Raw genomic sequence first — 16463 nt, 5'->3', positions numbered from 1 at the left:
ATTTCGTAATGACAACTGTGGCTCGCAGATTCATGAATATTAATGATATTAAGTGGCTTGTAGTCCACTGGTATCGGGTTGCTCCCCTAAGTGGGAAGTGATGGGTTCAAACCTCGGTTGAGGCAAGTAATGTGTATATGTAGGGTATCCCCTTATTCCTTATAATAATAAAAAAAAAATGAGGTTACCAAAATGTTCTTGATACCATATATTAGTAATTGAAAAGATTTAATATTATTCTCTTTGTTATATTTTATGTATATGATTCGGTTGATGAGACTTGACTGAAATTATTTATTATTTAATTTTTTAATAATATTAAATTTTGTATTAATATATATAATTTTTCCATTTAGAATTAAAACCATACTTATATATTAATTACTCCATAGTTAATTACATTATGATAATTTACACTTATATTTAATTAGACTTCGATATATTTCTATTAAAATAGTGTAAAATAATATTTTATTGTTTATATTTAATAATTTAAGAACACGTGATGATAGCTACGCAGCTAGTACTGGTGGCCGATGGGACGGACTGAAGTTGGCATAGGGAGTAATTAAAGAAGAAAATAATGGAAGAAAAAAAATAATGTTTGATAATTATGAGATGACTATCATACAACCAATGGATTTGGTGTGATTCTTCATTAGAGAGTTCCTGTCCCAAACTCAAATAAAATTCAAAAACCAAAAATATATTGTCCATTTTAGCAATTTAGCGTGTTTTTTGTTACTTATTTAAAAAAATGTAATATTTTTGAAGAAAAATATAATCTTCTTAAATTAAAATGTTAAAGTATTATATATTTTTTTTTCAAAAGTATTACATTTTCAGTAATAAATATTTTATTTTTTAATAGTACTATATTTTTCAGTATAAGTATTACCTTTTTATCGTGATTCAATTCAGACGGTCTCACACAAGTTTGTGCCATAAAAATAAGGTGACGTCATAATGCAATTATTATTTGATGCATTTTGAAATTTCAATTTGTGAGGGTGATGATGTAATGGTCGCAGTATTTCTCCGCCAACTTCTTTATGGCAATATTCATTGTGGCTTCTGCACACAACTGTGATAAATTTGCTACGCTACTCGTTTTAATCAGACAGCAAACCGACCAAACAATTATGTCTTCTTTAATTTTCGAACATATAATCGCCAACGCTACGCTGAAACCCACAAATGTGGTAATAAACAACCTTTGGATAATGCTTAGCTTTTCCATCTTAAAAGCAACTAATTAATCTCTATCCTATACCGCGTCTCAATTTCTACAAAAATTATGGAGAAATTAAATAACACTAACTCAACGACCCCTTATGTGGGAGGACATGAAACTCTCCTATTGTGATCGTCAAAACTGATCATATATGCACTTATAGGTGCAATCTTTCACCCAAGAGCCACCTAAGTTACCGTGAGAGCTTTCATACATTATAGACGATTTATTGGGTACGTGGTTTACTTGTGACATGCATGTTCAAATAGTAATTGTCAAATCAAGTGTTTGTCACTACGTCAGAAATTATAACTTGTACAGTTATACCGAACGCAAAAGTGCTGATTATACGAACAGTAATCAGTGTCACGATTGCAAAGTGCTGAACTTGATCTTCTAATAAACCTCCTTGTTGTTGGTGAGGATTATACGAACTATAATTTTTAATTAAGGTTTAAATACAATATTATTTATGAATTTGAAGCAGATAGAGTAAATACAGTATCGATCTGCTAATTTCAGTTGGGAAATAAATACAAAGAGTAGCATTAGAGTTGGGAGAGGTTGTGCAGTGGTCCCAAGAATACATGCATCTCTCTCTCTCTCTCTCGTATTTTGGAGTTGTATTTTAATTATAAAGTGACATGCAAGGAATGTCTGGAACATGTACAGATCTATGTTGTCTATCCATATTCATCATTTCTGTGCCTAATTACTATAAATAATTTATACAAATTATTACTTCCTTGTACCATTTTATATGTCTTACTTATTATTTATTAGTAAAACAAATTCATTTTTAAATCAGATAAATCAGACTTCAAACGACGCCGAATTGTATGATGTGAATAATTTTATTTTAAAAAAATCTACATTATAGGCTAGGGTTTAATTCCTAATTATTCTCATCTCACCATAGCCGACCTCTTCTCTCTTCTCGTCGTTCTCTCACTGCTTTCTCTCGACGACGACACCGTCCGCAACCGTCATCATAAACCGCAATAGCCTAGATTTGTTTTGTTTTTTTTTTTTTAAAAAAAAAATTAAAAAAAATAATTTTCAAGATTCCTTATTTGTAATCTTTGAGGCTCAACTTTTGAATGCTATGTATATAATCTGGCTAATTAATTTACCAAAGTTCATGTTAAATTTTATATATTTTATTTTAATATATTCAATAATTATACCAACTCGAATTGCATTGGGTTCAAACCTAAGACCTTTCTTATGGAAATCAATGAGTAAGTTAAGAATAATAAATAGCTATTTAATGCAATATTTCATTACTAAAGTTTACACTAACAGAATGCGAGAGGTATTTAGAAAAATTAAAGTAAATGATATAATAGAAGGTAAAATACAAAAAAATAATAAAAATACTAAAATTAAAATAATATGAACCATTCATTTCAATCAACAATTTGACCAATATTTTTTAGTTCTAGTTATATACTAAACTTTATTGATTCTTATTATATTAATTATAGATATATAATATTTTGGTCTAAAATATGTGACTGAGTAAGTGAACATGATTTTTGTACTAAATTCTATTCTTTCAAATACTCTCTTGATCAAATTTATCACATAAATTTATTTATTTTTTCCTTTCCAATTTATTACAAAAATCCTCTTGGATGTCTGAAAGATACACTTACACGTACCCAATAATTAATAAAGTAAACCATATGGAAAACACCCCAAAAGCAAAGCAAAAGCTAGGCTTATGAAGTGCCAGCCTCGTTCCAGTGTTCCACTCCGTTTTGACTTTTGACTTTGCACATACATTATTATTCGACCTCTATTTTCAATTATCAAACATAATAATTGTGCTATATATTAACTCTTATTTAATTATAATAATAATTGGTCTTCCAATCCATGCCCACATCCCAACAACAACCAATAATTCAACAAAATATTCACAAATAATTTTTTTTAAACACCCCATCGAATATAAGTGCCATTCAAAGATTTAGCAAATAATTGTTTTTTAACAGCTAGAAAAATTCATTGTCACTGTCATGATAAATTCTGCTTCCATGTAATGACTCGTAAATTATACATAATAGGTAAATCGTACTAGAAAGACTCTATGTGACAGACTCAAACAAGAAGATATTAGTAAGAGTCCGGTTCATGACCTTCAAATACGAAAGTTATGTTTATACTACTTGAAATTTCTCGCAAAATGTTGAATCTCCAACTTTAAAGCCGGAGCCCCACATCCGGACCTGACAGAGCATTTGAGATGATGTAAATCAGGGTGACACAAAGACTCGGCAGATATGATCAAATGCTGGTGCATGCAAGCAATCTGCTCACGTTGAGCATAATCCTACACTACTGTCGTCGAGATTCAAACATTGATCTTTTCTCCCAAAATAATACTCCTTACACTTGATCACTTCTTTTGGAGAAAAGAAGAAGTAATTGACTTTTCATTTTATGAAATCTTTAACGGATCAATTATTTTAGTAATTTGAAATGGTTTCTTGGTATTGTCACCTACTCACCTACAAGATAATAGGTCCAAAGAGAGAGAGAGAGAGAGAGATACATAGTGTTTGAGGAATGTGGAGTGTAAATATCAAAGCAGGAAGCAGGCGTGCAAAACTACTGAAACAATGCACCCACTTTATCGCACACATTCTACTCATTTAGCTCATCATCAGTCTTAGCTTCACTCTCTTTTTAGTTTTTACCCTTCTAGCTTTAGTATATATAGCCATATCTTAAAAGAAATGATCCTTAATTGTACTCGGGTAGATCAGAGTAAAATTTAATCACATATTATAATTTTATAAAAGAAGATAAGAAAATGAATAACTGTGATTCATTTTTTTCTGAACCAATTCATCAATTAGAATTCATGGAGGAAAAGGGGTGTAGGTGTTATGGGTATATATTGCTCACAATTATTGCATAAAGTTAGTTAAAAATGATGATAACATGGTCCTAAAAAGAGTGATTAGAACATGATTTTCATAAATAAATAAATAAAAAGAGTCATAGATCCAGTTCTGGTCAACACTCTCGCAGTCTAACCCGTTGTACAAGGTCTTCTTAGTAAGATTATGTATCTATTTTGTGTAGGTTGCGAGCTATTATACATAAGTGATGTTTATTCAGTGCACTTTATCAAATAGTGGTTGTACATGAATTTCTCTTGTCGTCAAAAAAATAAAAAGAAAATAAAAGAAAGTGATGATAACATTGAACAAGAAATTACGTCATTGTATATTTATTCAACTGCTACATGCTCGTCTACATCAACCTATCAAGGTGTATACTTCCATTATTGAACGTGCATGTTAGGTTCTTTTATAAATGTCTAAATAAATACTCCATAATTATAACCTCCTTACCTCCTATACATACATGCTTCAATTCGATCTTATGCAACGCTATATACTATTCCCAAAAAAAAAAAAAAAAAAAATACTATAAGAAAAAGTGTGGTACATTTTGTAGTAAAAGAATGGATTTAATTTTATCAAATTACAAATTGTATCACATACCTTACTATTTTTAGTCACATATCAAACATATATAACAATTTTGTTAAAACCAACATAAATTATCGGCTATACCCAAAGAGAATGTAGACTTCATTTCATGTGTCCTATAGAGTATCGGCTTACAGCTATGCCCGATACACAACTTAATTAGTCAATTAATCTAAAATGAATTCATAAGTTTTATTGTACTTTGTTAGCAATCGTAAACTGTAAGGTTTGAATTTTACCACATAGGCACATACTAAATATTTTGGAGTTTATAGGTCAATTGACATATATTCTATGATTTATCTTCTCTAGCCCTCTTCAAGAAAGGAGCAGAACTTATATAGTATTGACTGTAATTATGCTAATAATTAATCTATTTTATTATTATTTTAAATTTTTTTAAAGATGGGCCTGTTAGACCATTTCATTAATTCATTGTTTATGTTTTGCCATAACATATTGCCCACTGTAAATGGGCCTATGATCTAAACCCCCTCAGCATTTTCTATGGTTGTGGGCTTTTCTATAAAAGTTAAAATACCTATAAAATGTATTCAATATTTTTAACACCTGTTGATAAATTAGGAATGGTAATGAGTCGAATAATACTGGTACTCAAACCTCTGGCAGGTTTGGTGAACAAAATAATACATGTCACGACCCATGTAACATTGAAACAGTTCTTATACAGTGGACCATGATCATCAAATGAAACTGTAGTAGAATTAAAATGATATTTTAGTGTTGCTATAATGAAATTAGTGTGTGTGAAAAATGAAACTAAAAAAACGGAGCTCATTCAACAACATATATTGTCAAATAAAACTGTAGTATAATTAAAATGATACTTTAGCGTTGTACTAGTGTGTATGAAAAATGAAACTAAAATTCAGAATCATACAATAACATATATTGTCAAATGAACCTAGAGTGTAATTAAAATAATACTTTAATATTACTATAATTGAACTAGTGTGTGAAAAATGAAACAACAAAAATAGAGCTTATGCAATAATGTATATTATCAAATGAAACTGTGGTAGAATTAAAATGATACTTTGGTATTGCTATAATGAAATTAGTGCGTGTGGAAAATGAAACTGAAAAACAGAGCAATATTGTCAAATGAAACTGAAGTGTAATTAAAATGATACTTACTTCATAAACCACACTGCTACATGCACTATGGTCCACAGTAAATGAAAACAAGTATTATTAACTTATGTTCGGAACAAATTCGTGTTGTTTTAAATGTATTTGGATATGATTTATTTGTTGGGTATATCCAAGGTTTTTATTGTCGAACACACTAATTCCCTTGTTGAATTATAGACACCTCTTTTGGGTGGATCAGTTGGCCTGAAGATTTGTGACAAAAGTAAACTCACAACCGCTACCCGAAAGGGCATTATGGGGATTATCTCATCGCGGGTGATCCAAAAAGGGATCCCCGGCCCTGGGACTGGGACTAGGACTGGGAGCATTCCCTCCAAAGTAATCTGAATATCCCCGAGAAACCTCGGAAACCAGGCTATTCACCATTGATGAACCCCAAGTCAACCACCCTGTCTGCGTTTCCTTATTCGCTTCCGCCGTCATCCTCTCCTCCGCCGCCGCCATCATCTCCATCATCCTCTTCCTCATGAACTCCTTCACGGCTTCCTCCCCTTCCTTCCCTATCTCCGCCGGCGGAATTACCAGCGGATTCTGATCCAAATTCAGCCTGGAGAGGTTCTCCAGCTGGTAAAATCCGTCCGGGAGGACGCGGATTTGGTTGTTACTCAGATCCAGCTCTTTCAGATTCGCGACATTGCAGATTGTTTCTGGGAGTTCTTTCAGATCGTTGAAGTTGCTGCTGGCGTTCAAGAACTCAAGATTGGTGAGCATGCCGATTGCCGCCGGCAGGCCGTGGAGCTCATTGAAATGCACGTCTAAGTATCTCAGGGACTTGATTTCGCAAATGGATATTGGCAGGATGCATAGCTTGTTAAGGGAGACATTCATCTTCTCAAGATTTGCGAGTCCATAGCCAATGTTTTTCGGCAAAATTGTCAGATTGTTGTAGCTTGCATCCAACTCCACCAATGCCCTGAATCCAATGCCCACACAGGTTTAGCTCAATGATTAAGTATACAGTATAGGGAGAAAAGACTAAGGTTTGAACTGGGGCAGCGTAGGAATTATGTTTAAAGTGGACAGATTAATTGTGCGGCATTTCGTTGTGACTGTTGAGTCATTGAGTCAGCGTGATTTACACATCAAATGTTATGTCGGATCAGAATGTGGGTCCTTGAGGCTGAGGATTCAGCCTCTTAGGTGAAGAATCCAAATCAGCGAGATCAAGAACTCACAGTTGCAATATGAGAGTTTCACCCTCTTGCGTGGTGCCTCCTTACAGGCAACTACTATATATACTAGTCGTCTCACCTAATGAGTCACCCAGCAATCATGTATTATTTGGAGACTCTCGGATAAAAATTTGGGCTTTTGAGAGCAAGAATTCGAAACAAATTTTGAAATAGTGTGTTTATTATTTATATATATTGTGCTCTAATAGTCGTCCCGGTGCACTTACCTGCAGCCAGCAATGGTGGCAGGGAGGGCCTTAAGTTTATTCCCGGAGACATCCAAAATCTTCAGATTGATCAACAAGCCTATAGAATCTGGTAGGGATTGAAGAAGGTTAGCTGATAAGTTCAGCTCTTCCAATTTAACTAGCCCTGCTATTGAGTCTGGAATCGCCTGTTGAAACCATAGAGTAAAACATGTATCACAGATTCAGGAATTGATCACAGAATCGAATCTCGAAAGATGCAAACGAGGATTTCTCAGAGTTCACAAAACAGATAAAGAACCAGTCTTTAACACCAGATATTGCAGTGAGATACAGAGATGATACATAGAGAATAAAGAAGAAAATTTATGGATTGTGACCTGTAGTTGATTGTGGGAAAGATTGAGAGAAAGCAAGGCGTGAAGCTTCCCAAAGGGTTCCGGCAGGATGATGAGCTGCCGGCCGGAAAGGTCAACTCTGTCAACCAACTCTCCCTGGTATGCTTTCATCAGAATTTGTTTCACCTCTTCATCAACATCAACATCAACATCAACATGGCTTTCATCTTTTGGCTGCACAGACTGATCACCTCCTGAAACTTTTTCGATATCCATTGTGAGGATTTTGAATGATACTGTATTTCTTCTTCAACTACACAGCAATAAGAGAGAGAGAGAGAGAGAGAGAGAAGAAAATTAATCTGGAATGAAAGAAAAGGTCAAAGTCTTGGAGTGATGCCAAATTGACCGGCTTAGCTTAGCTTGTTTTGGACTTTGGTGCACATTGGAACCACACCTACTATGCTAGCTAATAATATTATTATTATTACTAGTAATTCACCCGCCCGATACACGGGAAAAAATTATGTATTATAAATATAAATAAAAAATAAAAAAATTAAAATATTTTAAATTATTTAATATAATAATATTTTTGAGCTTCCATTGGTCAAGTATTTATTATTTTTATAGAATATAAAATTACAATTAAAATTAATATTAAAATTATATTGTTGTATGATTAATATAATATCTAATTATGTGCATATTCAAATAAACTTATAGAGAGAATTTACATAATTACATTGATTTATTCTTAATTGTATTTCATCTATATTATAATTTTCACAATCTCTATATATAATATAGCAGAATCAAGGTAAAAAAATTTTTCCCTCCATTTTGTGCATTTGAGAGTTATGGAATATCAAAGGTTTAGGAACTTAATAATCATCATAAGTCTTTATATATATATATATATATATATATATATATATATATATATATATATATATATATATATATATATATATATATATATATGAAAGAGATTGTTGAGTTTATACAACACAAAGATGCAAGATAAAAAAAAAATACGTACAAATTTATAAATTCATGTAATCATGAATTAATTTCTACGAGTATTATATATCAATTTTGATTATATAATATGTACTAACTTTTTAATAGTTTGTAATTTTGATTAGTTTTTTAATAATTTATTTACAAAGAAAGTTAGGTAAAGTAAAATTAAGTAGGGAAAAAATTTTTCCGCCTAACTGTGAATGCATATTAATAGATTTGTAAGATCATTATTTTTTTTTGTGTGTGTAAACCAGGAGGTGGTCCGGGTCTTTCTCTGTCCCGTTTAACTTTGTAAGATCATTATTGCAAATGAGGTTAGCAATATGAATGCACTTTTTGTCATATATTGTCTTTAACATTTAAATATTACAATGTATAACTAAACTTACATTTTTAATAAAATAAATTCTACTATGTATCATAACATTACAACAATACTTATAAATTTTTATCCGTGCATCGCACGGGGCAAATACTAGTATGAATAATAACTAAGATAATTACATTTGGAAAGCAAATTTCAAATTTTGTATGTGTAAATTTAAACTCTAATTGAACACATTTTTTATATGATTATATAATATATAGCTATTTTATTTTTCAAAAGTATATTTTTTATATGATTATATAATGTATAGCTATTTTATTTTTATAATAAAAGATGTTGTGACATTAATTGTAACATTAATTATTTTCCAAACCATATAGCTTTATTATATAAAGGATTATTTTGTGATGAGGTAAACCCGCAACGACTATGGAGGGTGTAAATCGGATACCGCTCATATATAATAATAGATATTACTTTAAGTGCAGAGTAAAACTATGAGATACAGTCTATCATTTTTGCCTCTGAGGCATTCGTCTAGATCAGAAAACTCACTTAACTTCTACTACAAACATTAAGAATTTGGATTCAAAGGGTTCATGATATAGTTTTTTAAAAAAATAAGATTATTAAAATAAATGTTTAACTTGAAACACAGACAACATTTTGTGGGGGAGGGGGGTTATATGCGAGTTATTGGGCCTAACTTTTTTTTTTTTTTGTATGTTGGCAAAACACCACATCATTATATCGTGCACCACGGCGCACATAGCAATGTGCACTTTGCGTTTTGTTAAGTTGTGTGGAGAGTTGACGTGACAGAGTGTATGTGTATTATGAAACTAACGGCACTAGTACAAACGCTGAAGCTAATTCTGCAATCTTTCATTTCCATCCATATCAAGAACCCAAAAACAATTCATGGAATCATACACGAATACAATAAACTTCCAACACAGTTTCAAAGCCCACAGCCATTGCATACCTCTCTGCTCACGCCCTCTTCTTGTCCTTCAATGGCCCTCCAAGAATTTTACTCAAAACTTTTGCATATTGCTTCTTGATCTCCACCATTGCTTTCTCGGCAATTGGATCAATTTTGTCTTCATACTTGTCGTAAATGACTAGAACAGTATGCAGTAGTACAAATATTATGTAAAAGAACGTCAAAAAATTGCACCAACTGCCAACAATTGAAAGGACCCATAGACCAGCAATTACAACAACAAACATCTTGACATCTCTTCCAGATGCAATTTCTCGTAGCAAAACCAAACCGCAGTTTATTTCAATTCTCAAATGTGAACTTCTGGGATGATGAAGGATGATGATGCAGTGGACCACAAGAACGAGATCGCAAGAACAATTATCAAAACATGGCAGACTAGTGTTAGTAGGTGGTAATCCAGCAATTCAAACACAACCCACACAGCAATAGCTCCACCAGATTCTATCTTCTTGTTCCTCCACAAAAACACATCACCAACTGTGCTTTGAATTTCTAAGGGTTCCTCACTAAAACCCTTTTGAGACAGGAATTCATATTTAGTAGAACTTGAACAAGTTAGCAATACCTCAGAATCAACAAACTCGCGGACCTCATCTTTTTCCTTGCGATTAATGAATTCCTCATAGGTGGGGAATCTAAATTTGAGACACGACTCATTATCTGAATCTACAAATCCAATGTATGCAATCAAAACACTTGTTTGAAGGCTAGACAGAGATAAATCAAGCTTTTGATATCAATTGTAAGCATATAAATTCAACACAAATACGCGATAAACAGGATCGTAATAATATACTAACCTCCATGCATAGCTTCGGATTGATGAAAGTTGAGTAGTCACGGGCTGCTACGACAGAATATCAGTATGAGTTTGAGTTTCCCTCACTTCTACTCAATTCTTTCTAAATGGTGTATGAGAAATGAATGTTAAGCAATGGGAGGACTAATGACTTTTAAATAACCATATGTTATCGATATGGTAATTGTATGTCTTTCTTAATTTCACTTCTTACCTTAATTAATGAAGGACTGAATGGAAGTGTTGCACCATATAATAAATTACCTTAATTATTATAACTTGTATCTAATATTATAATAATGCAATTAAGAAAAAACGTGACTACGGAATACAAAGGTATCACCCAAACAGAGTCTATCAACATTGACAATATATATATATATATATATCTACAATTTTAATAAGAGCCAATATTGTTAGACTCTTAACGGGAATAAAAAAAATGTCGATATACCAATAGGCTTTAAAAGATTGTACTTTGAGCTCTTCTAATTGTACAATGCCAAATTAAAATTCTAATATAGCCTCATTCTTCTTATTTTTACCAAACTAAAAATGTTAAATTAAACAGATTCTGTCAACTAAAAGAGGTAGCCTCCTTCTTCTTATTTGTTCTCACTAGATGGTGTATAGCAATTTAATTGTCTCTTTTTTCTTTTATTTTTAATACAAATTTTCTTTTAATTTTTGTTCAGACCCTTCTCAACGCGGCATTGCGAATTGGAAAAGGAATTGTCAAATTGGCATTTTCAGATCATTCAATTCGGCCATATTGACAAGCACTAAATGATGAAATATTTAGAGGGATCGGAGGATTTATCATGTTCATACAAAGTTAGTTAATGCGTTGATTGGATGGCTAATATTTAGCAGACACATTAGAGGCATTTTTTTTTATTTTTTTTTTGAAAATACACATTAGAGGCATTTAGTTGTCGTTGTTTGAAAAATATTATTGGTGCTATTTGGCCGAAATTGATATAGATTTTAAGGAGTAATTCATACGGTGATATAGTTGATTGAGACTAATATAAATTTAATATAATGATAGTATATAGATTTTTACTTTTTACTACTTGTTAACGTGACATGTTTTGATTGATTAAACGACATAAAGATCATTGTGTGACAATTGTATATATTTTTCTATTAATGTGACATGTTTTCTGGCTGTTTTTGTTTTAAAAAAAATTGGTTTATTTATAATTTATTTGTCTGTTTTTTCTCTCTTTTTTTTTTAAAAAAAAAAATTAAATTCAAATCTTCTTTTCAGCCAAAGAAGGGTGCTTTTATCCCCTTAAAAATTTGTTCAGATACTACTCAATGCGGCATTGCACTTCCCTTTGGAAAAGGAATTGCCGAATTGGCATTTTCATCAACTAAACGATGAAGGCCCTGTTTGGTAAAATGGCTATTAGCCGATAGCTGTTAGCTGATTCTATTAATTAGAGTGTATAAATAGTTGATAACATTAGCTGATTGTAAAAAAGTGTTTGGTAAATTAGCTGTTAGCTGATAGCTGTTTGGTGTAATTTCTTTTCTCAAAAGCTAATTGAAAAAGTTGCTTGGAGTAGCCTTTTGAATTTTAGCCTTTTGGAGTTGCAAAAAGCTAATTAACCAAACATTTATATTGATATTTTAACTAAATAAAACAATTAATAGTGATCAAATAAGCCAAAATTAGCCTATAAGCCAATTTTTTACCAAACAGGGCCGAAATATTTAGAGGGCAAGGCCAAGGTTTATGACACTGATAAAGAAGTCATTTAATGCGTTAATTGAATGACCAGCTACCATGATTATCTATAATTTAATTTTGCCATATCAATCAGGCTTAGCTGTTGTTTGCAAATGTTATTCCTGCTATTTGGCCCCCACTTAAATACATTTAATGGGGTAAAATTAGAGCAACTATAATAGTGATTTTTGTTAAGTTTTGTTCCAAAATGTTGAATCTCAAACTCCGGTCCGAGAGGTTGCTCCCGCACTACCGCTGGTGATACTCGATCCCTATCATTGTTCCTAAATTTTACCTATGTGACAAACTGAGCTGTCCATGCAGGCAGTGATTTTTGTTAAGTTTTTGGCAATATGGTAGAGAGAGAAAATATGAGAAAATAGGAGATGTACTATCAATGGGCACGGGGCGAGATATTTTTAATTGGTTAGAAAAAAGAGAGAAAATAAACCAAAATTTTTTATTACTCTAATAAAATCGTAACACATGTCCCAAAAACCCAAAACAATTTCTTCTATAATTTTCAAATTTTGTGAATCAAACATATGGTACGAATATGCATGTATGTGGGTAGGAAATTGTCTGGGAATTGGGTAATCCACGTCGGATCATGATCATGCACGGTGGAGTAGGGACACGTGATGTGGATTACTTGACGTATTCCTCTTTTAGTTTGGGGGCGGTTTATCAATAAACAAACAAACAAAGGAGATGAGATGTGACGATGGAATATCGCAGTGGATTGCGAGTTAGGGATAATCTTATGCCGGGTTACCATTATCTTCTACGGATAACGTTTGTTAATCCTTTTTGTCCCTGTCGTCTTATTCTATGCATTAATGGCATATGTACTGCTACTCTCTTTTGTTTTTTTCTCAGTTTTTCCCATATGTTTTCAATGCCCATGTTAATCTTTAATAATATTCCATTGCCACTTAGACTAGTAATCTCATCTATTAAAATCGTAATTGTAATATAAGTATATGAGAGTTTTTAAGGAAAAGCAAAATACAGAACAATTCTTTTGAGAGTTTCCGATCATCACAAGAAACAATCGATTCCCTCATCCACAAATTCATTGGCTGCTGCCTGTCATGGCTCCACTGCTGACACAACTTGGTTTCCCTTTAACAATGAAAGGGGAAAATATATTTTAAAAATCATCTCTTGCTACGGCCATGCCCAATTTAATGATTTATTATTCCATTTTCGTTTTATTATTTGTTGGGTTTTGAAAATAGCTTGAACCCGTTATTTGATTTATGAAAAAACCTGTTGAAGCTCGTCTTCTAACCTCTAACTGACAAAGATCAAAACAGATTAAGTTGTTCATAGCTGATCAGCTCAAATCAAGAAGTCCAATAGACAGTTCAAGAACCCAGTCTTAAGTAGCTCATATCTCGAATGGAGTAGCTCCCATCTTGAACCCAATCTTCAACTTAAAGATCCTGACCATAAATGAAAATACAGTAAGTTCAAGAGTGAGGGATTCTTTCAGACCTCATGTGTCAAAAACAACAAATATCATTACATCATTAATCTATTAGCTATGGCAAAGACAAAATAGGGAGTGAAGTTGGGAACTTTTGTTTGAGCAGAGAATATAAACTCAATTGACAATCTTTTATACCTTTCACTTACTCACCTGCCTTCTTTCTTCAACTTGACATCACTCAGAATCATTGTAACCAAGCTGCAGCCTGCAATTCACGAACAACTTAAGCAAGAAATGGAAATGGTTAATCCATAACACTGTGGTGCAAAGAGAGAAACAGATTTACATACACACAAGCAAGACTCAGTTATGCTTAGTTGTAAGGATAAGAGAAGAGATTAACAGGTCAAGAGTGACCCACTGAGAAAACTAGAAAAGGAACGAGATCAGCAAAGGATTAAAAATTTGAGTGTGAAGCATGCACCAGTCAAAGAATAGTAGAATCACACTGAAAATGAGAGTTCCTAAAAGATAATCAAGGTAGAACATATCAAAGATGACAAAGGAACATGCCAAATTTACAACAGCTCCAAATGATTGATGATAATGCTTTAGCTATAATAGCATAAAATGAATGGAAAATTATCGGTTATATACAATTAGCTTGCAAGAAAAGGAAACAAGAGACTTGCAAGGGTGACTGAACAACTACTCACCAGTCACTATCATATTTCTAAGGTCCCAAAACTAAACTTGACTATAAATTGCCAAGGATGGATTAACAAAAAACACCAATCCCAAAACACTTCTTATATCATATGGAGTACATATGTTCTACTCTTATGCTTTTGCAGGTTCCTTGGATATGTTCTGTAGTATATCAATTTCATATTTAGTACTCCATAGACCATAGTCCTTATATATGTTCAATAAAAGTTTGCCTTCTTTTTCTTAAGTTCCAGCTTCCATTACTGCCAGTAATTTCCATGGTGGATCAAGTAAATATGGCCAGTGTTTCCAGCACCAAGGTGGTGGGCACACTGAGGAGGTCTTCCACCACGTTTCTCATAACTCGGAGACATCACTGAGAGCTTCGACATCTGATGGATGCCCTTCCCACCACGAGACGATGCTAAGAATCTTGGAGCAGTGCAGGGTAATCTTGGTGACATAGAGCTATTGCTAGTAGAGGAAGAAGCAGTTGAGAGCGGAGGAGGAGAGCCCTTTTTGGTGGATTTCGGCGGCGAAAGGAAAGCTCTAATCTTGATGGACCCGCAGCGATCATATTCCTCGATGAGATTGGCGAGATCCTCATCGGAAGTTATGGACACCAACGCGTCCAAGTCTTCAGCTGGGAGCTGACACCTTAGACTCACCGATGCTCCATACATTTCCCCGAGCTTCACCAGCAGCTCTGTAATCACACCACATCAACACAAAACCATTCACTTATGAGTTTTTTTGAACTACAACAATGTATCTTGTGTGAGGAATTTATACAAACACATGACGGGCACAACTAAACACCAGAATTTACGAACCAGACCCTAATTAATTTAATTCACAACATTACATATACACCAAGAAATTCCACAAAAATGTCCCAATTTCAAAGCATGAAAGGAAACAGAACCAAATGAAGAACTTACTGGAAAAAGAGATGGAGCGATCAACGGACAGGACCCGGGTCTCGCCGCCATAGTAACGGAGCTTGCCGTCAGGGTGACGTGGGAGAATCTTGCCGCCGTAGCTACAGAGGAATTTGATGGATTTTGTAGAAGAAGGTCCAGCCATGTCCGTCTCCTCGCTCTTCGGAGATACAAAGGAGAATGGTAAAACTATATGCAGTGAAGAAGAAGAAGAAAAGAAGAAAGGCTTTGAAGATTCTCTTTTCTTTACTGGCTTCTTCAAGCCTGTGTATTGTTCGCTTCAGCATATTTATAGTCGTAAAAATGTAAAATTGGGTCTCGCAGATTCAAGTGGGTCGGATTTTTTTTTTTTTTTTTTTTTTTTTCGGGGCAGTATGGACTGCGAATTACAATTGGGACCCACTAGCTTGTCAGCAAAGCTGACCATTCTTGTGGGTCCCTTGAGTTTAAAATCTCTGCAAATATTAAATCAGATTCAATTCTAAATTTCAGTGAGACTTTTATATTGCTAGTATCCGAATATGTGTACAAGATAAACTTTGAGAATTATGATTCATAAATTGTAGTATGTATTTTATTTTAATTAAAAATTTAAATTGTATATTTTATGTTTATATTTTTTTATCATATGACAGAATTGACTATAATATCAAATTGATATATGTATTTCCCAATTAAAAATTTAAACTGATAGTTGGATTAGATTTGATTTTCAAACATTCTCAAGACCTGGCTACGTTGGAGTTCACATCTTCTGTCAATAAAGAAGATTCCATTCTTACTCCTAACAAATCTCAGTTGCTCTTTATATATGCAGCAGACCTTTTTTTTCTTCACTTTCAAA

The 16463-nt window shown here is 33.1% G+C and overlaps 2 protein-coding genes and 1 pseudogene across 2 annotated transcripts; all 3 read right to left on the bottom strand.

Annotated features, from left to right (window-relative positions):
* Positions 1–6088: 6088 nt before the first annotated feature.
* On the bottom strand, positions 6089–8044 carry LOC109171981 (plant intracellular Ras-group-related LRR protein 3-like). The gene is made up of 3 exons (XM_019321104.1): positions 7678–8044; positions 7319–7485; positions 6089–6832 (listed from the first exon to the last, which is right to left on the bottom strand). The coding sequence occupies exons 1-3, from the start codon at positions 7909–7911 to the stop codon at positions 6166–6168; spliced, it is 1068 nt and encodes a 355-aa protein (XP_019176649.1). The 5' UTR covers positions 7912–8044; the 3' UTR covers positions 6089–6165.
* Positions 8045–9841: 1797 nt separating this feature from the next.
* On the bottom strand, positions 9842–10808 carry LOC109171846 (annotated as a pseudogene).
* A 3759-nt stretch (positions 10809–14567) lies between these two features.
* On the bottom strand, positions 14568–15903 carry LOC109171983. The gene is made up of 2 exons (XM_019321106.1): positions 15620–15903; positions 14568–15384 (listed from the first exon to the last, which is right to left on the bottom strand). The coding sequence occupies exons 1-2, from the start codon at positions 15762–15764 to the stop codon at positions 14939–14941; spliced, it is 591 nt and encodes a 196-aa protein (XP_019176651.1). The 5' UTR covers positions 15765–15903; the 3' UTR covers positions 14568–14938.
* Positions 15904–16463: the final 560 nt, after the last annotated feature.

Source organism: Ipomoea nil, unplaced genomic scaffold, assembly GCF_001879475.1.
Source record: "Ipomoea nil cultivar Tokyo-kokei standard unplaced genomic scaffold, Asagao_1.1 scaffold0382, whole genome shotgun sequence".
NCBI classification, from domain to species: Eukaryota; Viridiplantae; Streptophyta; class Magnoliopsida; order Solanales; family Convolvulaceae; genus Ipomoea; species Ipomoea nil.
This window is presented reverse-complemented; position numbering and strand designations above follow the sequence as displayed.